Source organism: Canis lupus, chromosome 4, assembly GCF_011100685.1.
Source record: "Canis lupus familiaris isolate Mischka breed German Shepherd chromosome 4, alternate assembly UU_Cfam_GSD_1.0, whole genome shotgun sequence".
Lineage (NCBI taxonomy): Eukaryota > Metazoa > Chordata > Mammalia > Carnivora > Canidae > Canis > Canis lupus.
The window spans coordinates 74,697,334-74,724,661 of NC_049225.1; the positions used below are offsets into that span (position 1 = coordinate 74,697,334).

The 27,328-nt window shown below is 41.2% G+C and overlaps 1 protein-coding gene and 1 long non-coding RNA gene across 15 annotated transcripts in view; one reads left to right on the forward strand and one right to left on the reverse strand.

The window, feature by feature from the left end:
• The window catches only part of LOC111095648, a 73,432-nt gene extending 70,838 nt beyond the window's left edge, over window positions 1-2,594 (reverse strand). For all 9 annotated transcript variants that reach the window (XR_005358610.1, XR_005358609.1, XR_005358608.1 and 6 more), the window contains exon 1: window positions 2,384-2,594. This is a non-coding gene — a long non-coding RNA (uncharacterized LOC111095648). The remainder of the gene's footprint in view (window positions 1-2,383) is intronic.
• On the forward strand, window positions 1,136-26,513 carry C1QTNF3 (C1q and TNF related 3). Of its 6 annotated transcripts, none has more exons than XM_038535390.1 (8): window positions 1,136-1,534; window positions 7,291-7,402; window positions 10,057-10,211; window positions 14,104-14,233; window positions 18,714-18,813; window positions 21,929-22,084; window positions 22,775-22,815; window positions 26,410-26,513. In XM_038535390.1, exons 1-7 carry the CDS (start codon window positions 1,232-1,234, stop codon window positions 22,782-22,784), a joined length of 966 nt encoding a protein of 321 aa, XP_038391318.1. In that variant the 5' UTR covers window positions 1,136-1,231; the 3' UTR covers window positions 22,785-22,815; window positions 26,410-26,513. The 6 variants fall into 6 exon arrangements, with proteins under 6 accessions (XP_038391318.1, XP_038391317.1, XP_038391319.1 ...); XM_038535389.1 differs by having other exon boundaries at window positions 26,413-26,513; XM_038535391.1 differs by having other exon boundaries at window positions 26,479-26,510.
• Window positions 26,514-27,328: the final 815 nt, after the last annotated feature.

A 27,328-nucleotide genomic window follows, 5' to 3' on the forward strand; every position in this document is an offset into this window, starting at 1 on the left:
TCCACATTAAATGCGGGCTCCAGAGGCAGCTGTCCTGCAGAAGTGATGCAACCTGCATCAGTGGCTTTTGTTTCTCAGGCGCCCTTTCCTGTGGGCAGCCCGCCTGCCCCTTCCCTCTCTGCAGTGCATGCTTGTCCACTTAGCATCGGACACTTGCCGCTCATCATCCGTTTGAGTCCTGAGGTCTCTGCAATTCTCCTGGGGGAGGGCCAGCGACTTTTTATTCTGTGAGTGAATGAGTAATATCAGATGAAATGACATATAAATAAAAGCAATTTTTAGTGACAAAGCTACTTCAATTCCTTTACTTTCTCATCATAAAGAAGTTAGGACTATCCATTTGTCCTTCGGCCAGATTAATAAAAGTGTAGCAAATAAAATAAATGGTAATGTCTCCATTCTGATCTGTTTGAATCAGTGTGTTTGGTTTGGCACTTTCCCTTTCTTCCATTTTAATCAAGAATATGTCAGAAGGATGAGTAGTCAGAAACAAACAACCTTCTTTTAATACAAAGCAGGACGCTGTATCTTCATCTGGCAATCACTGACTTTAATTTAACCTTGGCTTTTGGAAATTCTGGGGAAAAGGAAATATGACCTAGGATGGGGAAATGCTTTTGCTAAACGGGGAGACTCTGCATGCACCTGAACCTAGCTCGGTGTCCTGGAGTCACCCAACTGCATCTGGAAGGAGAAAGGGGTTATTTTCAGGGGACCACAGTGGGGAAGCATTCATTGCACAAGGCGAGCGCAGGAGCCCTCGGGGTTGCCCTGAACCCGTTTCCCCTGCCTTTTCAGACAGAGCTGATGCAGTTAAGCCCAGATTTCCTGGCAAGCCTGAGGCCAGGTTTTTCCAAAAGGCATCTCAGACCGCGAAGGCACATGTCTAATCACGAAAGCAAACCTCTGGACACATGCGCTCTGTTTCCAGCTGGTTGTGGATGTTTCCTTCACCCTTTAACAAAAACGTGCCAAGGTGTGACATTTATGAACCCCACCAACTGGGAGCTGTGCACACAAACCCGCTTGCCTGTGGGGTGGGAAAGTGATGAATGGGGGCCGTCCCGCCTGGGGAGGAGGACTGCTTCCCTCTGGCATGCCTGCAGCCTTATTTATTACACACCAAAGTATAAAACCGCCCAGCCGGCTGCAGCTCGCATCTCCAGCCCTGGCATTTGCCCGAGAAGCCCCGCCGTCTTCTCCAGGAGGCTCTGGGGCTCTGTTGAGAATCATGCTCGGGAGGCAGCTCGTCTATTGGCACCTGCTGGCTTTGCTTTTCCTCCCCTTTTGCCTCTGTCAAGATGAATACATGGAGGTGAGCGGAAGAGCTAATAAAGTAGTGGCGAGAATAGTGCAAAGCCACCAGCAGACTGGCCGTAGCGGCTCCAGGAGGGAGAAAGTGAGAGAGCGGAGCCATCCTAAAACTGGGACTGTGGATAATAACACTTCTACAGACCTAAAATCCCTGAGACCAGATGAGCTACCGCACCCCGAGGTAGATGACCTAGCCCAGATCACCCCATTCTGGGGCCAGGTACTCGGAATTCTCTTCTAAGGATTACTGTGAAAGCTTAACAAGTTGTGTTGTTCTTTTTCCAGCCGTGATTCTTAGGACCGATGCTTTGGAGAAGTTTGCTGTGCTGCTTGGGGGTGTCTTTCTGGGTTGTGGGGGGGGTGGTGGGGAGGGCTAGGGAGACTGCCGATCTCTGCTTAGAAAATCAGTCCAGGATGTGGGGGAGAAAGTGTCCCCCCCGGGAAAGGAGGAAGTGTCCCTGCTGTGCTATGACCTGATTTCTTTCTTGCCCTGTTGGTGTGGAAAGAAGCGCTGACCTAGGCAGATACACAGATCACTGGAAAGAGGCATTTGCAGATCCTAAGAGAGTTGGATTTTCTTAATCCTTCCCAGCAGGGAGAAGATGCTCTATGAGGTTTTTTTTTTTTTTCTTCACTTTGATGTGTTAGTTTACTGTGACATTTCATGCCAGGCTTGTTTATTTGATTTATAGTACTCTAGGCTGCTAAGCCTCTGTGTTCAGCCCGGGAACCGTCGAGCTAGAACAGAAAAGGCTGCATGGGTTTAAAGAGCAAAACTTCATTGTGTGATTTAAAGCCTGATGATCACAGAGGACTTGATTTATTTCCCTGGGTGTAAACCCAGCATCTAAGGAAACATCGGTAATTCTTTTGGGGTATTACTGGAGTGAGGTCAGGTTTCAGGGTAGTGAATTGCAAATTGGTGAAACTCAGTTTCGTTTAAAACATTTAAGAACCGGACAAAACGGATTTTGACTTACCTTCTCTGGCAGCTAGCACGCTGAAATCAGAGGAAAGAGGCAAAAAGAGTTACTTTGAATTACAGGAGCTTTGAACAAAGAGGTCTTACCACAAGAATCCACTGAGTCTTTGCATTAAATAGGCCCTGGTGAGGGTTCCTGCAGTCGAGATCTAAGCCCCATCCTCCCACAGACGAAGCTTGGGTTGAGACTAGCGATGTGGTCAGACTGAAAGCCCACACAGCAGCAGCTGGAGATCTGGGGCGGGCCTGGGACTTCTGACTCGGCTGCACAGGGCAGTCACCCACACGGTTCCGTGAGGCTGGGTCAAGACAAAATTGTTTCTTTAAGGAGCCACAAAAGAAATGATAACCTCCAAATACAATCTTACTTTTTTAAAAAAGATTTTATTTATTTATTCATGAGAGACATAGGGAGAGGCAGAGACATAGGCAGAGAGAGAAGCAGGCTCCCTGCAGGGACCCGATGTGGGACTTGATCCCAGGACCCCAGGATCATGACCTGAGCCAAAGGCAGACGCTCAACCACTGAGCCACCCAGCTGCCCCCAATCTTATTTTTGAAAGGCCACTTTTAGAGATTGTCCTTTCATCTGACAATCTTTTTTTTTTTTTTTTTAAGATTTATTTATTTATGAGAGAGAGAGAGAAACAGTGCACAGGACCAGGGGCAGAGGGAGAGGGAGTCTTAAGCAGACTCTGGTGCTGAGTGTGGAGTTGATCGTGTGACTTGATCTCACCACCCTGAGATCACAACTGAACCGAAACCAAGAGTTGGACACTTAACCAAGTACACCTCCCAGGCACCACCCCCCCCACCTATTTTTTTCTTTTTTTAAGTAACCTCTACACCCGCTGCAGGGCTGAAACTCAACCCCAAGGACAAGAGTCATACTCTCTGTTGACTGAGCCAGCCAGGCGCCCCCTCATCTGATAGTCTTCTGGCTGGAGAGTGACTAATGCTACTTTGTATTTTCCTAGTGGTGAAGATATTTTCATTTTTGTTCAAGCTTTGACTTAGACTTTCCATTTCAGTGGAGGGATCTTTGCTGGGCCTTTCCTGGCCTTTGCACTGCGAGCTCCCAGACACAGCAGAAGGCAGATGTAGGTTGTCATTTGTTGTTACTTCTTGGCCACCAGTACCCAGCAGGCCACTGGAATCCAAATTATATTTCTACCTCACCCTACCTTTGGGTCGTAGGCAACCAGCATGCTGGAGTCAGATGAGGGGGGCAAGAAATCACTTCCTGGCTTTTTTTTTTTTTTTACTCAGAGTAGGGGGCTTTCAAGCTCTCCTGGGCTCCTGAAATATTTTTCAAACAAACCCCCAACAGGAAATACTGAGGAGATTTAGAATCATTGATATTCTGGAAATTTTCAATACAACTCATCTGCCAATGGGTATGGAGACACATTGCATTTAGGATTTTACTGTGTCCCCCACCTCTCTTCTTTTAATTCTTCTTTTTCCTCATTCATTGTTTCACCTACAATTTCCTGTGCTTCTACTATGTGCCTGGCTTTTTTGTGGGGGGTTAATGAGCCCAAGCCTATCTCTGGACAGTTCTGAAGGGCTCTCGTGGGGATAAATGAACAGATAATTGAATTCCATGTAATAAACAAAATCTCTGCACAAAAGGCAGTTGCGGAGAAAGTGCCAGAGTAGTGGTGGCCGCTGAGTTAGACCTCAAAGGTGAGACAAAGAGGATAGCTATACATGCAAGAAATAAAATTTAAAAACATGTGGGACGGGGCACCTGGGTGGCTCAGTGGTTGAACATCTGCCTTTGGCTGAGGTCATGATCCTGGGGTCCTGGGATCGAGTCCTGAATCAGGCTCACCAGAGGGAGCCTGTTTCTCCCTCTCACTGTGTCTCTGTCTCTTTCTCATGTCTCTCATGAATAAATAAATAACAATCTTTAAAAAAAAAAATGTGGGACAGCAAAAAGATGAGAGAGCCTGGAAGGGATGGGCGTAGCTGGAGCTCCTGAGCTGTGGGAGGAAGACACAGGATGATCTCAGCGCCAGCCTGGAAGATTCTGTTGGCTGGTCTAAGAGCTCAGATGTTAGTTTGCCAGAGAAAGTTGTGTTTGCTTGTTCACAACAGGGCAACAGGGTGATCTGGTGTGTGTTCTCGGAGGAACACCGGCCATGGGGTTTCTGGTGGGTAGAGTGTGCAGAGATTGGGGGAGAGCAGACCTGGGCTCTTGTTTCCAGGCAGTTTCTTCCTTATCAATCTTTCCTCCTCCTCCTCCTTTCCCCCATCTTCCCACTTCCCTTCTCCTTTCTCTTCCCTCTTTCTTTGGCAAAGGAAGAAGCTGTGGGTGTCTTTCTGAGAAGTCACTCACTAATAGCAGAGCTTGAATCTGAGTAGCTGTCCTATCTCCTCCGTCCACAAAATGGATGGGACTTATCTTAGGGAAAACTTGTGCCTCATATGCTGCTCCTTTGCATGTCTTTGGCTTTCAAATTTGGCCTGATTATGAGAAAAGGGTATAAATGTAAGAGGGTGTATGCAGTGACTCCCTAGCATGTAATTGTCCCTTACATAGATTACCTAGATAACCTCGGAATTAACACATCTTGTCCAACTTGTCCTGAGAGTCCCTCAAAAACTTCACAGGCATTATTCCACTTGACTATATTGCGAAAGACGAGCCAGAGGAACATGTGAAATGCTGTAGAAGGGCTCTCAGGAGATGTTCAACTAGTAGTAACCTGTTAGGGTGCAGCTCTGTGCTTTTGAAGTCCTCCCACGTAGCTTGGACACACTTCCCAGTACTGATTAGCTCTGGGACTGAGCCAGTCCCTTCTCCTGGAGCTAATTTCTCCCGCTCAGATACTAGGCTTTAAGAATAAAATCTTTCTAAACCATTATTTGAGGACTTAGAAAAGACCTTGGTATTTTTGCTTGCTCTTAGAGCTGGAAAGAAATTTCATGACCATTTTATCCAGTGCCCTAACTTAGTGGACAATAATAATAATAATAATAATAATAATGCCTGGGGGGAAGTGACATTACTAAAGCCACACAGAACTGAGACGAGAACTCTGGCTTCCAGCACAGACATGTTCCTAACATTCTTAGCATCTCAGCAATTCAGTTCCGTTCTTTGATGGCTCCCACTTCAGAATTTCCCCCTCCTTCTCCTCCCTTCTTCTTCTCCCAAGCCCATTATTGGCAGAGGCTTGGATTTCTTGGAACTCAAAAAACTGTATTTCACATTAGCAAATTCGTAGCAGGAAATTATGGAGTACTTGCTTCTCCTATTGCATCCTTGGATTAGAAGGTGGGGCGGAGCTGTGGCGTCTGACTTTCCAAGTGTCTGAAATTGCTTGTCTCAGACCGATTGCTTTAGCTGATTTTCTTTTTTTTCTCCACCAGTTTTACAAAGGGTTTTTACAGACTTCCATATCTGTCTAGTGTGGGGTCTGGTGGGCAGAAGACTAGACAGGAGTTGGCGCCGCATTGCGGCCCCTGATCACTTGAGACTTGGGCTCTGAGCTGTTGCAAGAGACTGCTTGGACTATAGATACTCTGCATTTCCCCTGAAGACAGTGGTGGAAGCCTTTAGGGAAAAGGAACGAGGGAGTGAGGGAAACATCCAAGCCGTTTTTGATTAAAAAATAAAAATAAAAACAAAAACTGAAGTCTAAATGTGCAGCAATCCAAAATCTTGACTCACTTTTCTGCGTGGATTTCTAGTGACAAAGAAAACTTGAATTTCAAATTCTTCCTAACTTTCTTCCTCTTCCCATTCCTCCCTCTTTTTCTCCTTCTCTTTCTCTTTCCCTTTCTTTTTCAATGAATCCTTTAGAAACAATATGCTGTTTTCAAAAGACCATTGAGTTATAATTCAAATCTAGGAAAGTTTCCATAAGTATTTTATATGATATAATTTAAAGGCAAGTCACCAGTTTAGTGACTCTCTAAATTTTATGAGTGAATCTAACTCTTCCACTTGATCTATAACAGCTCCTTGACTATAAGCATGAATTTTAGAAATTTTTCTTTCTTTTTTTTTTTAAGATTTTATTTATTTATTCATGAGAGACACAGAGAGAGGCAGAGACACAGGTAGAAGGAGAAGCAGGCTCCATGCAGGGAGCCTGATGTGGGACTTGATCCTGGGACTCCAGGATCACGCCCCAAGCCGAAGGCAAGCGCTTAACCACTGAGCCACCCAGGGATCCCCTAGAAATTTTTCTTTAAATATATAAGCAAGTCCATTCAGTGTCATATTTGAATACATATAGTACCTATTAAGTACTTACTGAAAATTGGTTCGAACGACGTGATAGTCATTTAAAATTTTGAAGTGAAAAAAATAAAATAAAATTTTGAAGTGAAATATGAAACAGAACATGAGGTTAAATACTTATTAAGATAAAGTTGTTTTGAGATGTAGATACTTAATACAGATTTGCTAGACTAAAGAATACTTTGTTTCCTCCATGTCCTAAGACAATTTAAGCATGCTGTCACTGAAAGTGTAGCATTACAATTCAAAATTTCTAAGAACTCTTATCCCAGGATCATGAATATAGAAAGTCTTAATAACTATCTTGGAAGTTGATAATTCTTACCATTTGAGGGTCATCTACCCAAAGAAGCTACATGTGAGGCTACTGGCAGCTGGGAAAGAAAGCTGCCTCCAAGTCCATCCCTGGAAGGGTTTCCTTCTTAACTGTCACCAGTAGCATCCCAGAAATAGGGACAGTACTTCCCAGAAATACTGCCCCGTCCCCTACCAGAGCCACACTCCTTCCACAGAGCATACCCTTCTATTGACCCTCTCGCTTCCTTGACCCTTGGTCATTGGCTGTCTTTAGCTACCATGCCATTCAAACCTCCACCCCAACACCAGCTTTTCTGATGTCCTAGTAGCTGATTGGAGTTGAACTTACCCAAAAGACAAGATCAGAAGACATTCACAAGTCCTAATTATTCCCCAGTACCATTCATTCTCTGAAGCTTCTCTCTGTGTCTTTTTCAAGTCTCCACAAACCGGAGGACTGCCCCCAGACTGCAGCAAGTGTTGCCATGGAGAGTACAGCTTCCGAGGCTACCAAGGTCCCCCAGGGCCCCCAGGGCCCCCTGGCATTCCAGGTAAGGATGAGAGAGATGCACTGTTTGTTGCCAGCCTAATTGTGCACTGTGCTGAAAGAGGAGCCAGGCGAATCTAAATAATTGGGTTCAGGGGATCCCTGGGTGGCTCAGCTGTTTAGTGGCTGCTTTTGGCCCAGGGCGTGATCCTGAAGTCCTGGGATCGAGTCCTGCATCGGGCTCCCTGCATGGAGCCTGTTTCTCCCTCTTCTTCTCCCTCTGCCTCTGTGTGTGTGTGTGTGTGTGTGTGTGTGTGTGTGTAATAAATAAATAAAATCTTTTTTTAAAAAATCGAGTTCACTCATGTGTGATCCAAAGGTTGTACATGGAAAACCCAAAAGAGAGTTTGGGAGGGGACTGTGTTTACAAAGCCCATTAGGTGGAACAATATACCATAAACTCTTTAGTATTTATTAGTTATCTCACTTGCAGATTCCCACAGGTATTAGGCATCTTGGGGCACCAGATTTACCCATGGGGGTGGGAGCGCACTTCACCAGCATGGAGTACAGAACTATGGGATCTTACTGGATGTACTCTTGTCTTGGTGTTTCTACCATAACGTGCTTCATGCAACATACTATATCTAACTTTTAGGGAACTTATGGAGTGAAGGTGGAGAAGAGAGGAGCGCCTACTGGGCTGGCTACGGCCATCTCCATGGTGCCATTTATCTGAACTACACATCCTTCTGTCTGATTCTGTGTCTAGCTCAGTTTTTCTTCCCTTAGTCTCAGGGTCTGCCCATGTTTAGCTATCTCTTGGTTGACTTTCATGCCTCTCTTGCGCTCATAGGAACATTTCTGGGCCCCAGCACCACATGGTGGTCTGGGAAATGAATGTTGTAGGGCTCCATTGAGCCATCCTACCCTATTGAGTGGGCCCTGGGCATGCGAGGTTCTGAAAACTGCCTCATATCTGGGGTCAGCCAACGAGAGGGTAGCCCAGAGCCTCTCTGTCTTAGGACTTCCAACTCCACCTGAGGGTTAATTGTTTTCCTCTTCCCTGGATGATCAATTCTCAGAGTTTGACAGAAGTCTACTTGCTGTTTTCTCACTTACCTCATTGATGTTAACACTTACAAATTAGTTTTAATTTTTAAACATACTTTTAAGTGGCTTCTCTTATGAAATCAAATTTAAAATAAGAAAACGTTTTGTTAGACTTTATTTTTTTATTATTTTTTAAGATTTTATTTATTTATTCATGACAGACTCATAGAGAGAAAGAAAAGCAGAGAGAGAAGAAGGCTCCATGCAGGAAGCCTGACGTGGGACTTGATCTCGGGTGTCCAGGATCACTCCCTGGGCTGAAGGCAGCGCTAAACCGTTGGGCCACTGGGACTGCCCCCTCTGTTAGGCTTTAAACAATGGCTACTGCCTGAGAGTCCATGTCATTGAATGTCAAGGGCGGAAGCCAGCAGGTACAGTGACAGGGGGTAGAGAATACACAGACTTAAAGTCTTCTGAGGGCTACACGCTCCTGAGGTTACATAACAGGCTGGCCTTGGCTAAATGTTTCCCAATCAGAATGGCTTTTTTGTTGGCCCATTAACTTGTAAATACAAAGTTCATCTATCTGGAGGGTTTGCAAGCCTGGTATAGTACCTGACCAAAGGTAGCATGCAAAATAAACAGCCAACCGTGAAATTCAACAAATACAAAATGAAGGTGGAATTGTAGAAATTGTCTCTTAGTGGCAAAGTGAAGGGTTGAAAAGATCATTCAAGTCTTGCTTTTAAAATTACTATCAATGATTTTACATTTCCCTTGGTTATGAAAATGGTGCATGTCATTTATAGAAAAATCCAGAGACAAGTACATCGTATGACACAAAAGCCACCCATGTTTCATCCATTCAGAAAAAAACCACTAGAAATATTTTTACATAATATATAAATACTATTTACACATAATATCACACTATCTCTACTGATTGATAACTTTTTAATCTAAAAGTATCATGAACATTATTAAATGTTATTAAATATTTCTCTTTAGCATTCTTTTTTTTTTCTTTAGCATTCTTTTGTGACAATATAACATTATTTACTGGGATGCACCTTTTTTTCTTTTTATTTAGCTCTTCCAGTACTGGTGGACACTTAGGCGGTTTCTAAGCCCTGCTATTATAAATGATACTTTGATCATCAGTTCTCACAATTCTTCATCCAGTTCTTGCTTTATAGGAAAAACAGGCTTCAGGTTTTGGAGACTTGAGCAGCTAATCTGTCTTCTGCATCCCAAGTAAAAGAGATCCCATTTGATGATGTCCCCTTGGCTGTGTTCTGGACAGTTTCCAAGTCTTCTTTTGCAATTGAGATCAAACATTTTTGTTCATTTATTTATTTTTTAAAGATTTTATTTATTTTATTCATGAGAGACACAGAGAGATAGAGACAGAGACATAGGCAGAGGGAGAAGCTGGCTTCCTGCAGGGAGGACTGATGCAGGACTTGATCCCAGGACCTGATGCAGGACTTGATCCCAGGACCCTGGGATCACCACCTGAGCCAAAAGTAGACACTCAACCACTGAGCCACCCAGGTGCCAGAGATCAAACATCTTTGAAGAAAGGGTCTGTATTTGTACAACAATAGATGGTCAGTGGGAGTGATGGGGGCTTTCTCCTGTGATGACTTCTGCTTATAATTTAAGGAAACCATGGAAACAATGGCAATAATGGAGCCACTGGCCACGAAGGGGCCAAAGGTGAGAAAGGAGACAAAGGTGACCTGGGGCCGCGAGGGGAACGAGGGCAGCACGGTCCCAAAGGAGAAAAGGGCTACCCGGGGATCCCTCCAGAACTGCAGGTAAGTCACTGTGGGCATATCTCCATGTGACTCCTACACTGCCCTGACCCTGGCAGTGAGGAAGTCAGAAGGCCAGAGTGCCTCTCCGTGCCCTCACTGATGGCTGCTGGCCCAGGTGCCCGGGTGCCTGGGCAATGGGGTGCCCAGGTGCCCGAGTTGGGATCTGCTCACACCCATGCAGGGTGTTCACAGGCAGCCCATGCTGTTCAACGACATTTTGAAATCCTTAAGAAGTTGAAATTCAGCTCCCTCCTTGGACCAAATACGCAGCAACTCTGCCTATTGGCTAATGTCTCCTTTTCCAAATCAGAAGAGATGGTAAATAAAAAGGTTTTTGGCCACTGAAATATGTAAGTCTTTAGATGTATACATGGAATGTGTCTACTTACGATATTTTATTTATTTTGCTACATTTACCAATTTATTTATTTATTTATTTATTTTTTAAAGATTTTATTTATTTATTCATGAGAGACACACACAGAGAGGCAGAGACATAGGCAGAGGGAGAAGCAGGCTCCCTGCAGGACTCGATCCCCAGAAGCCAGGATCACGCCCTGAGCCAAAGGCAGATACTCAACCCCTGAGCCACCCAGGCATCCCACATTTACCAATTTAAATCACATATATGAATATTAACATATAAGTATTGTTCTCAATCAACTCAAGATTTTGTGGCACTGTTTTTATTTAGATATTTCTCATTAGCATCTTCTTTATCGCTAGAGACATTTTATTTTTGAGTCATCCATCCTAGTTTAGGTTAGACTAGATTATATTTATTTCAACTTAACGTGTTTTGGATCTATTTATGAGGCTATAATTGAATATTTTGTTATCCTAAGCTTACATGCTCATTTGTCTATTCTTTATTTCTCTTCTGAATGATTTTCAAAATTCTTGTTGCCAATAACATCTAAAACTTGCAAATGCAAGGCTAGGTAACCAAGAAAATTACTAAGTCTTGCTTAGTTATTTATTTTCTGGCTGATATTTTTTAAATAGATTTTCCCGAGGGATCCCCATCTCAATAAAACTAGCATTTATTATTAAGCTTGTTTTTGGCTGATATGAAACAGTAAGCATGGTTGAAGTAAAATACAGATCTTCCTCAACTTATGATGGGGTTTCGTCCCAATAAACCCATTCTAAGTTGAAATATCATAAGTCAAAAGTGCATTCAATATACCTAACCTAAGGAAAATCATAGCTTGGCTTAGCCTACCTTGAACATGCCAGAACACTTCCATTAGCCTACAGTTGGGCAAAATCATCTAACCCAATGCCTATTTTGTAATAAAGTGGTGACTTTCATGTAACTTATTGAATACTCTACTAAAAGTGAAAACCAGAATGGTATGTGGATAGAGAATGGTTGTAAGTGTATCATCTGTAATTGACCATCTTGATGGCGTGGCAAACGGGGAGCTGGGGCTCGATGCCCCTGCCCAGCATCACAAGAGAGGATCTACTACATATTGACAGTCCAGGAGAAAATGCCAATTAAAATCTGAAATAAGGTTTCTACCGAATGCGCATTGCTATGGCAGCATCAAAAGTTGAAATACTGTTAAGTGGAACCATCGACAGCTGCGGGCTGTGTGTAATTGAGAGATGATACCACAGCATGAGAGACTTTTAAAGAACCAGAATACAGAGATGCCCGTCTGAAAGATCAATTGGGGGCCTTTTATTTGGGCATTTCCAACAGTTATTTGACCTTGGATAAATTCCATCATTTTTCTGGGCCTCGAGTTTTTTTAAGTAATAACCTAAAATATCTTTTATGTTTCTCTAACTGCTTTTGAGGTTTTATCATTTGCACATGAGTGCCGTTTAATAATTTTAGCAACCTGGGATCAGTATGCCAGCAAAATTACAAAGAAAAGAAGACAGGTGCCACTTGGCCAGGTTAAAGGTGTCTAATGAGATGGATGATAAACATTCCCAAAGCTAGAAACTCTAACTCCAAACCTGTGATGGTGATACAAGGGCCAGGGGGCCCCAGAGTAGCCAGTTTGATGAAGCACACCCTAGGACATTATTAAATTGCTCCGTCAACTATTTTACCCTAAAACCATAATGTAATAATCTGGGAGAACCACATTCACATGTTTTAAAGGAGGTGTGATGAAGGAGCAACGTTTGGCCTCAATCAGCCTGTAAAGAAGGGTGACTTCCAGGCCCCTCCATTCCCATTTCCAATTCCTTCCTCTGGTGTCATCCCCCTCCTTCCACTTCCTTCTGTGTCCACAGCCCTCGTGCTGTCTTTCTGCCTGTTCAAATCCTTTCCCTGTTGATTCTCCCAAGCCTGCTTTCCCCTGAGTCTTCTGAATCTCAAATTATTCCCTTCCTCTCCTCTCTCACCTCCTTTCTAAAAACTCCCATTCACTGAAGACAGGTAATCCCAGAAGCCGAAGAATTTATTGATCTAACTCATACTCAGAGTGACTCATTTGGATGGGGGATTGGCATTGATTTTCAAATGTGACTGTTCAATAGTGGTACAATTCCACTATGGGTATTTTCCATCAAGGATTTCTTTTTCTTCATCTCAATTCTGACACTGCGTACCTGGAGAAAGCGTCAGATGCCAAGGTTAAAGGCTCAGCCCTATGAAGATGGTAACCCCCAACTTCAAGACTCTACTCGCAAGTCCAGGTTGCCATCTGTGCTTCTGACCTGCTGGCTACGAAGGGGAGGCTATGAACCCTCCTTGGGATCAATTAATGTGCTAGTGGGAACTTAGACAACATTGTACTTACCCAATCACTGGTTTATGCTAAAAGCGTATAATTCAGGAACAGACAGATGGAAGAGGTGCATAGGGCAAGGTTTGGGGAAAGGGGTGCAGAGCTTCCATGCTGTCTCAGAGACGAGCACTACTTTCCTGCACAGTCACATGTTCATGAACCTAGAAGCTCTCTGAACCCCTTCCTTTTACGTTTTTATGGAGTCTTCACTGAAGAAGCAGGATTGATTAAATCACAGGCCATTGGTGACTGAACTCAATCTCCAGCCCCTCTGCCCTTCATGGATGTGGTGTGGGACTGGAAGTTCCAACCCTCTAATCACCTGGTTGATTCCAATGGCAATTAGCCCTCATCTTCAGATTACCGAGGGGCTTTTCAAAAGTCGCCTCATTAACATAACAAAAGACTCCTCCATCTCTCTAAACACTTAAGATATTCCAATGGTTTGAGGAACTCTGCCAAAAGCTAGGACAAAGACTAAATGTATATTTATTCTAAATCATAATATCACAGATCTTTTGGGGAAAAAATAACACAGAGTGAACAAACTTAAAAGGTTATTTGGCTGCAGGCCTTCTCAGATCCTTTAATATGCTAATGTGCATTTAATAGCTATAAGTAGATTGCATCCAAATTTTCCCAGTAATAGAATTTTAATTTTTCTTTTCTTTTCTTCTCCCTTCTCTTCTTCTTTTTTTTTTTTTTAATATCTTATTTACTTATTTATTTGAGAAAGAAAGCAAAAGAAAGGGGAGTGGCAGGCAGAAGGAGAAGGAGAAGCAGTTTCCTCGCTAAGCAGGAAGCCCAATGAGGGGTCATCCCAGGGCCCTGGGACCATGACCTGAATTGAAGGCATATGCTTAACCAACTGAGCTACCCAGGCACCCCGAGTTTTAATATTTTAAAAAGCATTTTGAAGTCTAATGCCTCGAAACACATGGTCAGAACTATTGATATACACTATAATTTAATGACTTCATAGCATACAAATGTTAGACATTACCATGATTTATTTCATTCTCTTTCTGTTTATTTCCAAACTCGCTGTTACGAATAATGTTGAACTAAACTTAATTTTGTAAAAACCTCATGTCTTTAAGATAACCTTCCTATTAACCAACTACCAACCCTTTATTTAGATTGCATTCATGGCTTCTCTGGCAACCCACTTCAGTAATCAGAACAGTGGGATTATCTTCAGCAGTGTGGAGACCAACATCGGAAATTTCTTTGATGTCATGACTGGTAGATTCGGAGCCCCAGTATCAGGTGAGATGTAAAAATGAGTGAATGACTGAATTAAACAACTAGCGATCTAGAAGGAAGGACAGAAGGAAGATAGGAAAGGGGTGAGGGAGTGAGGGAGGAAGGAAAAAGATGAAGGAAGAGGAAAGAAAGAAAGGAAGACACCAAGAAAGATGAGAATTCTTTCTGATTCCAGTTAAAACAATCGGCTCATGCATAAATTTCTGTTGGATTTCAAAGTAAATGAATTAGAATTTAAAAAGACGAACACATTTTTTTTAAATGATAACCATGGTTACTAAGATTTTTAACTCCAGTTTGAACTGAAGCAAATAATCCCTAAGAGGGCATAGTTACCTCTGACTTTAAAGCTCCTTCCATCCTAATTCTCACAGTTTAAATGAGTCATGACAGTGTCCATGCCTTGCCGCCACCCTGAAGAAGGCCTGATCCTTTGAATAGTTTTTTTTTCACTTTGAGTTTTTTAAATTTCTTGAGCACTTCTGTATTTGTTTCCTATTGCTGCTCTAATAAAGTACCACAAACTAAAGACCTTAAAATGATACCCAATTATTCTCTTGTAATTCTGGAGGTCAGAAGTCCAAAATCAGTCTGACTGGGCTAAAGTCAAGGTAGAGACGATGCTGGTTCCTCTGGAAGCTCTAGGGGCTTGCCCCCTGCAACTTTGAGAGGGCGCTGACATTCCTTCTCTGTTCACCACATCATGTCAGTCTCTACTTCCTTGGTCATGTCACCCTACGTCCTTGTCCCTCAAGGACCATGTGATTACCTTGTGCCCACCTGGTTAGTCCGGGATAAGCTCCCCATCTCAAGAGCCTCAATTTCATGAGACCTGCAAAGTCCCTTGTGCTATGTAAGGTACCATTCCCAGCTCCCGGGGATTTTAGGCCTTGGGCAGATTTGGGAGTATGGTTCAGCCCCTACAACTTCCTTACTTTCGCAGCCACAAGCTGATCATTCTGGGTAGACTTTTCCTGCTGTATTTTGAAGAGGTGAATATAAGCTTCTTTTTGCTCTGAATAGTTTCTTTAAATTATATATTCAAAAATAAATTTAAACACTGTTTTTTCTTCTCATTGTTATACTAAGGTGGGGTGGCATTGGGAGTTAGAAAATCAGGCAGTGAGTGGGCATGTTCTCGATGGGATATTTTTGAACTATAATAAGACTGATGAAAAGCTCACTAGATTTTTATTGCCATCATAGAACAGCAATTCTAAACAATGTCAGTGATAAAATACTCCTCCCCTTTGGGGCTGATCACTTACAAGCACCCCCTCTTCCCTCCCCCTGCCCCTTAGTACAGCACCAGCTAACTTTGGAAGTTTTGTTGGTTTTGGTTTTACTTTTCTTCATCTGATTTCTGTACCTATTATTTTCTCGAATTTCTTGATGTTTCTTATTTCCATTTCGTGTTGTTTGCTTTATCCATTACTATTCTTCATGTCCTTAAGTGCATATTCTGAGGATGAGTTTTCCTTTTTGCTTCTTCCGATTTCTTCTGTCTTGTGTCTGTGATGCTTTCTTTACTTTTTCTATGTCTTACGTTACTCATGAGTCCCAGTTTCTCGTTCCTTCTCCTGTCTGGACATTCTTGCCATGAGTTCTTGCATCCTGTTTAATAATGTTCTTTCATAGAGAGATTTGCTTCATTAAATATTTTAAACTCAGAATGAAATATTTGGTTACAGTTTTCATCTACTACATGACAACATTTCTTCTTGGTGAGTATTCCTCCTCTATTGATAGCTTTTGCTCTTCTTTTCTACATTCTAAAAGTAACTGATGGTTGAATGAGTTGGATTTCCCTAGACTTGCAGTAGTTTCTACATAAGGGGGTGGGACTTCAAAATACTTCCAGGCTTGGTGCCTCCTGTGTCTCCCTCTCTTGCTATCAGGGGACTCACTCTGGTCTTTTAACTATGGCCCTTCTGTGTGGCCACACTTACTTACTATGGCCCTTCGGTGTGGCTTACACTTACTCTAGGCCACACTGGGTCTGGGACGACTCCTGAGACTAGCCTTGCACTTGCATTTCTCTTGCCTTTATGCCTTTAGGAGCCTTGCGCAGGAAAGAACTGCCTCCATGCCTGCTGTCTGTTGCATTTGATAGACTTACAAGTATTTAAAGCTTATTCATTTTTTTCTGTCTCCTAGTTATACAAAAAATGGATTCTTTCTGATGTTTGTTTCTGATTCTCCTTCTCTATATGGTATCCACAAGGAAGAGAGGACAATTATCATCAACACAACGGCCCTGTTAAATTTGACACAAGTGCTTTTAACACCTTGATTTAGTTTTCCACCCAGCTGAATTCAGAAACAAACGGGCATTTGATGTGATAGAAGCAATCTTCTTTCATCACACTTCAAGCAGTTTTAAATCTTCTTATGTGACTCCTGCTCTGAAAGTTTATAATTTTTCTGTAGCTATTTTGTTAAACATTATCTAGGCTGCAGTTTACATACACAGATGGTTCCATTGTTTTCAAGGGCTTTATTATTGAAGCTCAAAGATTTGGTAGTTTTTTAGAACTCTCTTGGGCCATCATTTGGTAACAACCATCATTTTCCTCCCACTTTAAACCTCATCCAGTAGATGACAAATTAATCATTTTCTACTCTTCGACTTTGGGAGTAATGAGACAGAAGGCTGATTTTTGCAATTATAGTAATGCAAAGACCCTGAAAATTAGAGCCCAAGTGTGAGGCCTCTGCTTTCAGTATCTTCCCTTGCAGAAGAAAGCCATAGGTGGATATGATATATATTCATTTTTCTATTTCCACCTCCAGGCATTCATTTATTCCCCATCTGCTTTTTTAGTCTGCTCTAACATGGTTCTGCAATCTATTTTGTATAGTAGCCAATATTGTTTCTGGAAAGCAGTATCTTTTCTTGTCATTTTGATTCCAGCTTTATCTTCTTGAGGTACTGAAAATTGTCATGTGCTTGTATATGTGTGCATGTGTATGTGTCTAATTCGTTGTGTAAAATGTAACAACCTATAAACACACATAAACTACTGTCTCCAAGTCCTCTAATTTTGATCTGCCTTTAACTTTTCACCTGTAAACTTATCTCTAGACATAATAATGGGTATGACTGATTTTTATATCAATTCCTTTACTCTCAGCATATTGAAAATGCAAGCCTGGCACTAAATGAAGCATAATTACACTCCTTCACTTAGTTCAACTTGACTCAGAAGCAGGTGGTTCCACATGGTGTACCCTTATACCTTCTTACTTGATTGCACCTTTGAGAAAGAGCATAGAACTGTATCATGCTATTTTTTTTTTAAGATGTTTCTGGGTTTTTCCCTTACAAGGCCTGCAGCTATGACCCTCCAAAAATTCATACATTGAAAACCTAATGCCTAAATTAATGGTATTTAGGAGGTAGGGCCTTTGGGAGGTGAGTACCTCATGAGGGCGGAATTCTCATGAATGGGATTAGTGCCCTCATGAAGGAGGCCCCAGATAGTTCCCTAACCCCTCCTGCCATGTGAGGATACAATCAGAAGTCTGTGATGTGGAGAAAGATTCCCAAATGACCATGCTGGCACTTCTGTCTCGGATTTCTAGAAGAAATAAATTGCCATTGTTTCTAAGCTACTCATTCTGTGGCATTTTGTTATAACAGCTCAAATGAACCAAGACAATGTCATTAGTTAAGAAAAGGTAGCATGGAGATCCAGAAGAGCTCAATGATGTATTCATTCATCTTTATAAAATGCACTCTCAAATCCCACATCATTTGGAGTTGGGAAGATTTTCCTTTCTGTGAATCTCTCTGCTATCGTATTCTTTTTCATCTCACAATAAAGGTCTCTACACTGGCATTAAGAGTGCGTATCAGGTCATATTCAGTTCCTTTCTGTTAGGTGGCCTAGAATCTTACTAGAAAACTCACATATTTTAAAATACCTTGATCCTTTACAAATGAGAAGGATCCATTTAGTAGCAAAGACATGCTGCTGAGTCATAGTTGATTCTTTCTCTTTATTGTACATAATTTCATCTACTTACAATGAATAACATGATAAAACTATTTCTTCACTGATAAACACAAATCTGCTAAAATACTTCTTATCTCTGGCTAACATCTCTGTGCTAAGTGCATTCATCCATTGTGATGCTATCCAGGACTCATTGTTAGGCCACAGAAGTCATGTGTCATCCACACAGGGCACTGTACTTTGTCCAATATGAGTCCTGTTAGCTAATGATAGTTAACTGACACCTAGGAATAGCAGGTACCTCAGTTATTAGGGATACACAGTATACACACTGAGAAAGTCTCAAAAAATTTAAAGTAATTTGAAGGTGAGAGCAAATAAAGGAACATTGATACAAATAAGGGCCAAGAAGAGCATAAATGCCATATAGAACATAAACAAAAAATGTAACGTCATACAGTATATCTCCTGGTCTTTGATGTACAACATATCAATATAAATAGATAAATACTTGCCTTTTTCAGGTGTATATTTCTTCACCTTCAGCATGATGAAACATGAAGATGTTGAAGAAGTGTATGTGTACCTCATGCACAATGGCAATACAGTCTTCAGCATGTACAGGTGGGTGGTCTTTATCATGGGGATCAACCGTGCTGCCATTGCTTACTCAAAGGATGGCAAATGCCAGGGAGTGTTTAAAAATCAATATTCCTGACTTATCATCACCGAGAGCTCCCATATACCAATATGTGGCCAGATTATAATTACTATTTGGGAAGAAATAAATCTGATGAACTTGAGAATAAGCAGGTTGATAAGAGGTCTTGAGCTAATTACTAGCAATACTTCCCATAACTAATCATTTGTATTCTTTCCTTAATTCATAATTTATTTTCTTCTTTCTCAGTCTTTTCTTCTATTTTCCTACTTTCCTACTCCCTTTGCCAGAGTTTAGCCCTATTGATGGTGTTCTCTACTATCTTCCTCAACTGGCAGGTAGAGAGTTGGCTGTGGGCCCCTCTTTTTAGGTTGTGTTGCTTCTCTGATATTTATCTTAGCAAGATGGCCCTAGAGCTTCTTGTAAAAAAAATTATTTTAGGGCACCTGGATGGCTCAGTTGGTTGAGTGACCCTCTCTTGGTTTTGGCTCAGGTCATGATCTCATGGGTCTTGAGATATAGTTCTGCATGTGCCTCCTCACTGAGCAGGAAGTCTGCTTGGAGGGTTCTTTCCCTCTGCCCCTCTCCCTACTTGCTCTCATGAGTGAATGAGCTCACTCTCTCTCCCTCTCTCCATCTCTAGAATAAATAAATAAATCTTTAAAAAATTATTTTGAAAAGAAATATTACAACTTGTTCTGATATAAGCTTAGGATGTGGGCAAGAGGCAGAGACCCAATAACTTTCCCATAACTAAGTGGGTGGTGAGTTATCTATGAAAAACTCTGTGATTTATCCCTGTCATTTTTGATGACTTGGGAGGATTGCCATTTCTTCTAGAGCCTGGCCTCTAGTAGGGGGTGTATTTGAAAAATCAAAAACGAGAAAGACAGTAGATGAAAGTTCTGCAAAAAGGAGACTCAAGGGGCACCTGGGTGGCTCAGTCAGTTAAGTGGCTGCCTTCAGCTCAGGTCATGATCTTGGAGTTCTGGGAGGAAGTCCCACATCTGGCTCCCTGATTGGTGGGGAATCTGCTGCTTCCTCTCCCTCTGCCTTTCCCCGCTGCTTATGCTCTCTCTCTCTCTTTCAAATAAATAAATAAAATCTTTTAAAAAGAGAGAAAGAGAGGGCAGCTGAGTGGCTCAGTGGTTGAGCATCTGCCTTGGAGTCCCACACTGGGCTCCCTGCAGGGAGTCTGCTTCTCCCTCTGCCTATATTTCTGCCTCTCTTTCATGAATAAATAAATAAAATTTTTTAAAGAGAGAGAGACTCAATATGGTGGCTCAAACACTACAGAGCTCTATGTTGCCTGACCAGTTCCAGGATGGGGAAGGACAGGGCAAGAAGGGTGGAGGAAGGGTTGTGTGGAGGTCAGGAGGGAGGAGCTCCATCTGAGTTTTGAGAGATGCAGACTGGTGAAAGCAGTTCTGTCTCCTGTAAAATTGTCATTGCCATGCTCAGAAGGAGAAAAGAGCAACAGTCCTGCGAAAATTTTTATACATCACACATTCTATTCAGAGAATGCAGTTACATTATTCCCCACTTCCAACTCCCCTTAACCAATGCAAGGGAGGCAAAGAAATGTAGAGCTCCTCCTCTAGAAGCAGGGAAATGGAGTCTGGTGGACAGCTAGGCTTCTAACTCCTCTGGCAATCAGGTATCTGGTAAATTCTTCTTCCTACATTTAGAATATACATCTCCCCATCTCGTCCCCTGGAAGATGACCTAAACTGCAGTTCACACATCCAGCTCAAAACCCCAAGTCTTAGGAATGAGCAATTTTTAACCAAGTCAGCTCTCAGCTGTCTTTCTCTTTGGCCCCTGATTCTGTCCTCTGGGAGGATCTTCCTTGTTTATTTGTCTCCACATAAAGGTGAGTAGATTTTTCCTGGGATTTTTCATAGCCCACTTCCTACTGGTGCAAGTTAGAGGGCTAAGAGTACTTAGTCAAACACCCCAAGCCTTTTATAAGCCAAGTTTGGGTTTCTGGGTAATACCATTTCCTCAGAAACTTAGCAGCCTTTGGTTCCATTTGCTACCAGTCAGGTATTATGTGTTAGGAAACTACACTCAAGATTCTTTCTCTGACATAGTTTTTCAGCCTGTTCTTTTCTTGATTCCTTGTCTTCACACCCTCTGGTCTTGACTAGTGGTAGTCAAGGCCTCCTAAAACTATAGTTTTAGGTAGAAAGACAATATCTTTAATCAATCAGGTTATGCCACAGGCTGTGTCTATTAGATTGAATGAGAAGTCTTCATGGGACAACATCAACTTTATCTCTGCTCTCTCTGGTGTAAAAGCACTTGGCTTTTCCAACCCTGTTAAGCCTCAGCTTTCTAGACTCTCTCTGCTTCGTGTGCTTCAGACATTTCAGGTTTTGTCTGAACTTGTCTCTGGTAAAAACATTTTATTAAAAGCAGTATTTTGGCTTTTCTAGTCACTTCCTTTCTTTGGGGGTGGGCTTGGTAGACATAAGGCCTGCTTTCACGTTGTCAGATGTTTTCCTAAATGTTTTGCCACAGTACGACATGGATCTCCAGCTTTCAAGCCCACCATATTTGTTTCCTCAGTGTTCTCTGCCTGACCATGAGCCAACACAACATATTTTAGGTTGGGTTATAGCAGAACTCCACTTCACTACCAAACTTTAAATAAGTTAGGGTAGACTAAACTGCTATAACATTAACCCAATGGCTTAAACATAATTACAATCCTTTTCTTTTCATGGAACAGTCCAGAGTGGTTGTTCCAGGTCAGGGCAAGTGAGAGAGAGCTTCCCTGTACATAGTCTTCAAGAACTCAGGCTATAACACTTGGCTTCTAAGGTCATTCTGGTCATTGTCATTAGCATTCCACATAGTCATAAATGAGGAAGAAGCAAGGAGAGGTGTTTGGGACAGTTGTGCTGGCCAATCCCATAAGTGGTACATGTCATTTCTGTTCACATGCCATTTAGAGAACTTAATCATGGGACTCTAAGTGCATGAGAGTCTGGAGGAGAAGGGGAGGACATATTTTGGTGAAGAAAGGTGACTGTCTACTGCAAAGACTAGTTGGTGCCTTTTTTTCCTTTGTAGCTATGAAACAAAGGGGAAGTCGGATACATCCAGCAACCATGCAGTCCTGAAGCTGGCTAAAGGGGATGAGGTTTGGCTGAGAATGGGCAATGGCGCTCTTCATGGGGACCACCAGCGCTTCTCTACCTTTGCAGGCTTCCTGCTCTTTGAAACCAAGTAAATATATGAACAGACCAGCTCTACCTTTGGGAAGACTTATGGCTGAGCTGGTTTTGTTATGATCTGAGGAACATTAGAGTTGAGGGTTCTACTCAGGAGCTCAGAAGAAGAATCCACAAAACGGTCTTCTCAAATGACCTTGACTAATGTTCTCAGTACCTTTGCTCTTCCCTAGGCATCTAAAAAGGAATTTGATACAGGTTGGAAGTCATTGTTCCCATCAAAGAGGTCATTTGCAAAGATTTTGGCTGCTCTGTTTTTAATTTAATAGCAACTTTCAGGATCCTGAGGTTTGGGGTTCATCATTCTTTATAACATTTCAGAGAACAGGGTGCAGTGATTAAAATGGGGCTGGGCAGGAACAAGAGCATTTGCTAAGACCAAGTTACCAGAAACCTTTGTAAAGCCTAGACTGGGAAGCAACACTTTGATCCAGTGGGTCAATATTTATGAATAAATATAGATATTTTTAGTAATTCCAGATAGCTTTTAGATAAAAGGAAAAAAAGTATTCACAATGCCCATAAATAATGGATTCCTTCTTTATTTTTTTTATAAGAATACTGCTGTAATTAAATCTTGACTTGTAATGGCCTATATTTTTGGATATAGAATTTTCTTGCAATCCAAAATTAGTTTTGTCAGATCTGACTTATTATATTGACTTTTTTCTGTTGTGTTTCTTAGATTACAATAGATCTTTGACCCAGCCTGCAGAACCAGCAGAGGTGAGGTTACATCCCTATATACAGATATAGTGAGCTTCTTTTCTCTCAGTTTAGAAATTACCCCAATAAACTTTACACACACTGACATGTCATTTGAAGGAGCTGTAACCTCAGTCATTTTTTTATTTTTTATTTTTGTAAACTCAGTTATATTGAAACTAATGGATACAAAATATAAGGGCATTCCATTTTGAAGACATAAAATCTCTTAACTTTTTTAAAAATACAAAAATGATATGACTTTTTTGATTACCATATTTAAGCAATACTTAACAAAGTAGCTCTGCTCCTTTACTTTTGCCTATCCCTCCCCAGAAAGGACAAGTTCAGAAGATAGTACCCAAAATTGTTTATTTTAAGCAAAGGAAGCATCATTGGAATTACCCTGATGTCAAATCATATTTAAAATGCACTAGAGAGGTACCTACCTGACACCTATCACTTAATGAATTCCCTTAGAAGCAATTAGCCCTTAATTTATTTTCTATGACAATTTGAATTTCCACAAAGCCTTTTAAACTATGGGTTTTGTTGTATTGATTACCCCCTATAGCTGGAAGCAGAAAGAATTAGGGCTGCCCTATTAGCTAACTTAGTGTGCTCCATGCTCACTTTTCTTTGACCTTTTCTTTTGATCTATAAATATTTTTAAATTCTTCCTGACCAGCACAAGCAATGCTATTTTAAAGTGAATGGATGTTAGCCAAAATGTTCTTGATTGGTTGATAATGTTTTTGTGATTTTGTGTATGTCCTCTGCTGTGTGGTCATGGGTGTTACTACTTTCAAACATCATTGATATTTTGTAAAAGTGTATTGTCAATAGACATTTGAATGTTGCATGTTGCCCAAAGGGATTTCATGTCTAAAGAACATACACTATTAATAAAGTGATTTAGAAGAAGATATTGGCTTGGCTTTAGATAAAACTGAGGCAAGAAAAATGTAAAAGCATGGTATGGAAATAAACATACTCTTGTTAAATGTATTGTTTTATAATGTTCTTAATAAAGTTGAATAATCATACATTGGAATCACTATGGTTTGTTGACATGAAGTTAAAATATTTTCATGTAGATGATGTAAACAGCCATACATTGATAATGTGGGCACAGAGCATGGTCATTTGTCTACAAAATACTCCACTTTTCTGTTATTCCATTGTTATGACTTCAACTCTTTGCAACTCTAAGACATTGATGTTTGGAAGTCTTTTTTTTTTTTTTCTCTTGAGATTTTATTTACTTATTTGAGAGAGAGAGAGAGACGGAGACAGAGCATGGGGATGGGAAGGCAGAAGGAGAGGGAGAAGCAGACTCCCCATTGAACAGGCAGCCCCACATGTGCTCAATCCCAAGACCCTGGGATCATGACCTGAGCTGAAGGCAGACACTTAACTGACTGAGCCACCCAGGAGCCTCTGATGTTTGGAGGTCCTTTAGTAAAATATGAATATCTCTAAGGGAACAGGATCTTCATCACATAAATGAGGTCTTTTGTGTTGATGTAAATTCTAATTTTCTTCTTAGTAGAGACACCCAGTTTGGTTGCAGGCAGGCAGAAGGGACTTTGGGCTTGTAAATAAGTCCTGGGTATAAAAAAGAGTGATTAGTAAGGAAGGTAGGGGAAGGTCAAAATTGAGTGTTCCACAATTTTACCTATGACCAGAATTGTATCTGGAAGACTAATTTTACAAGTCTTCATAAAATTGAGGATCTAAGAAGGAGATAGTAGGTAGTTATCATTTCAGAAACCAACTTAAAAAAAAAATCCTTTACCTATTTCACTCACCGCCCCCCCTTTCTGGCAATCATCAGTTTGTTCTCTGTATTTGTCTCGTTGGATTTTTTTCATTTGTTTGTTCATTTGTTTTGTTTTTAAAATTCTACATATAAGTGAAATCATATGGTATTTGTCTTTGTCTGAATTATTTCACTAGTATGATACCCTCTAGATCCATCCATGTTTGGGATGCCTGGGTGGCTCAGCATGATCCAGGATCCAGGAAGGGGTCCCACATCGGGCTCCCCACATGGAGCCTGCTTCTCCCTCTGCCTATGTCTCTGCTTCTCTCTCTGTGTGTCTTTCATGAATAAATAAAGTCTTTAAAAAATAGATCCATCCATGTTGTCCCAAATTTCACCCCTTTTAAGGGCTGAGTAATATTCCATGGTATGTGTGTGTATACACCATGTCTTCTTTATCCAATCATCTATCCAGGGACATGTGGGTTGCTTTCATATTTTGGCTATTGTAAATAATGCTGCAATAATCATAGGGGTGCATATATCTTTTTCAATTAGTGTTTTTGTTTTTGGTAAATACCCAGTAGTGGAATTATTGGATCATATGGTATTTCTATTTTTATTTTTTTGAGGAACTTCTATATTGTCTTTCCCACTGGCTGCACCAATTTACAGTCTCAACAACTGTTTCAAGGATTCCTTTTTTCCCTATATACATGCTAACACTTGTTATTTCTTGTCTTTTTAATTCTAGCAATTCTGACAAGTGTAAGGTGATACTTCATTGTAGTTTGTTTGTTTTTTCCAATATTTTATTTATTTATTCATGAGAGACACAGAGAGGGAAAGGCAGAGACACAGGCAGAGGGAGCAGCAGGCTCCATACAGGGAGCCCGATGTGGGACTCGATCCCGGGTCTCCAGAATCAGGCTCCGGGCTGAAGGTGGCACTAAACCGCTGAGCCATCTGGGCTGCCCCTTCATTGTAGGTTTGATTTGCATTTCCCCCCAACAATTAGTGATGTTGAGCATCTTTTCATGTGCCCATTGACCATCTGTATGTCTTTTTGGAAAAATGCCTATTCAGGTCCTCTGCCCATTTTTTTAAAAAAAGTTTTTATTTATTTATGAGAGACAGAGAGAGAAAGTGTGAGTGGGGAGAGAGGCAGAGACAAAGAATCTCAAACAGACTCCACACTGAACATGGGGCCCAATGCAGGGCTTGACATGGGGCTTGATCCCATGGCCCATGAGATCATAACAGGAGCCAAAACCAAAAGTTGGATGGTCAACCTGCTGGGCCAACCAGGCATCCTCTTCTGCCTATTTTTAGTTGGATTATTATTATTATTATTATTATTATTAATTATTTGGTGTTGAGTTGTATCAGTTCTTTACATATTTTGGATATTAACCCCTTATTGGATATATCATTTGCAAACATCTTCTCCTATTCAGTAGGTTAACTTTTTGGTTTGTTGTTGGTTTCCTTCACTGTGCAAAAATAGTGACATTTTTAAAAGAAATACATTCTTTCACTAGTTATTTGGTTATTCTGAAATACTGTTTTATATGGAAGACAAGACAGATGCTTGATTTTTTTTCACTTTTACCTATCAATTTTTAGAATAATGAGTTCGTGCCCTAGAAATCCTCAACAGTGATTAAAAAGATCTCTTAAAAAGCATTATTATTAACTTATGATGGTTTTTCATATATATAATGTATTGTTTCAATGCACTAGAGTCATTATTACAATTTAATGGCCCCATCTTAATTGTCAGTAGGAGGCCCTTCAAGTTAGTACCTTTTTTATTTTGACCCAGAATCAGACTGGTGTAAATCTCTCAGCAGGGCAGAGGTGAATGGAAATTTTGTAGACCTAGACCTATATCTCACAGTTTCATTCTTTGACCTTAGATGGGACTCCAGTGGCCCGGATTCAGCACCAGCAGGTAATTATGTAAGCTACTTGACATCCTTCCAATGAATTTCATGGTATTTAAGCCAAGAATCCAATTGATCTAAGAGTAAAGGGCAGAAAAACAGGGAGACAAGTTAGGATAAGATGGAATACAAAAGCAAGTTCAAAAGAGTGACTGCAATGTAACATCATTTATGTAAATTAAAACTACAAAATATAGTATATAAATAGTATAACTATAGCATCAGCAAATTTAATAGACTGTGGACCATATATCAAAATCATGGGAGTGCTTGTGTCTTGATTGGTGGAGTGAACAGGACCGAAGAGATGTAACTTTAGGTGGGGGGTGGGGGTGGGTAAAGGAGATTTTAGCTATGGAAGGAGTTACAAGCAGCTGGCCTGTGATCTACTGATTCCCTTTAGTACAGGGATGACTTGGGGGTTAAAAAAAAAGCAGGTGACTCTCCTTGTCAATTGTACCTATTATATTTAGACACCCTGGGTAAATGAATGATATTTTCTAGAAGGAAGAGAACTTATCTATTTAATACATCTAACAGGATAGCCCTGGCCATAGGATTACTTATGCTAAATAAGCCCAGAATCTAGGAAGCATGGTTCCAGAACTAAGTAACTCTCTGGAATATAAAAGGAAGTCTGTTAGGTACCTGAGAATCTCACTAGAGACCTAAACTATAGACCTAAACTATAGCAAGAGGGTATATTAGTCTGCTAGGGCTATAACAAACTATCATAACTCCCCACTCCCAACCCTCTAATTAGTTATATTAGTCCCCACAGGCTGCCATAATAAGGTACTAAAGGCTAGGCAGCTTAAACAAC

What these genes read in the sequence shown, in the direction of transcription:
- C1QTNF3 (XM_038535390.1), top strand. Translation starts at nt 1,232, where the DNA reads ATGCTCGGGAGGCAGCTCGTCTATTGGCACCTGCTGGCTTTGCTTTTC. An exon ending in AGGGCCCCCTGGCATTCCAG is followed by an intron (nt 7,403 to 10,056) that starts GTAAGGATGAGA and finishes TTATAATTTAAG; the next exon opens with GAAACCATGGAAACAATGGC. An exon ending in ACAGTCTTCAGCATGTACAG is followed by an intron (nt 18,814 to 21,928) that starts GTGGGTGGTCTT and finishes TTTCCTTTGTAG; the next exon opens with CTATGAAACAAAGGGGAAGT.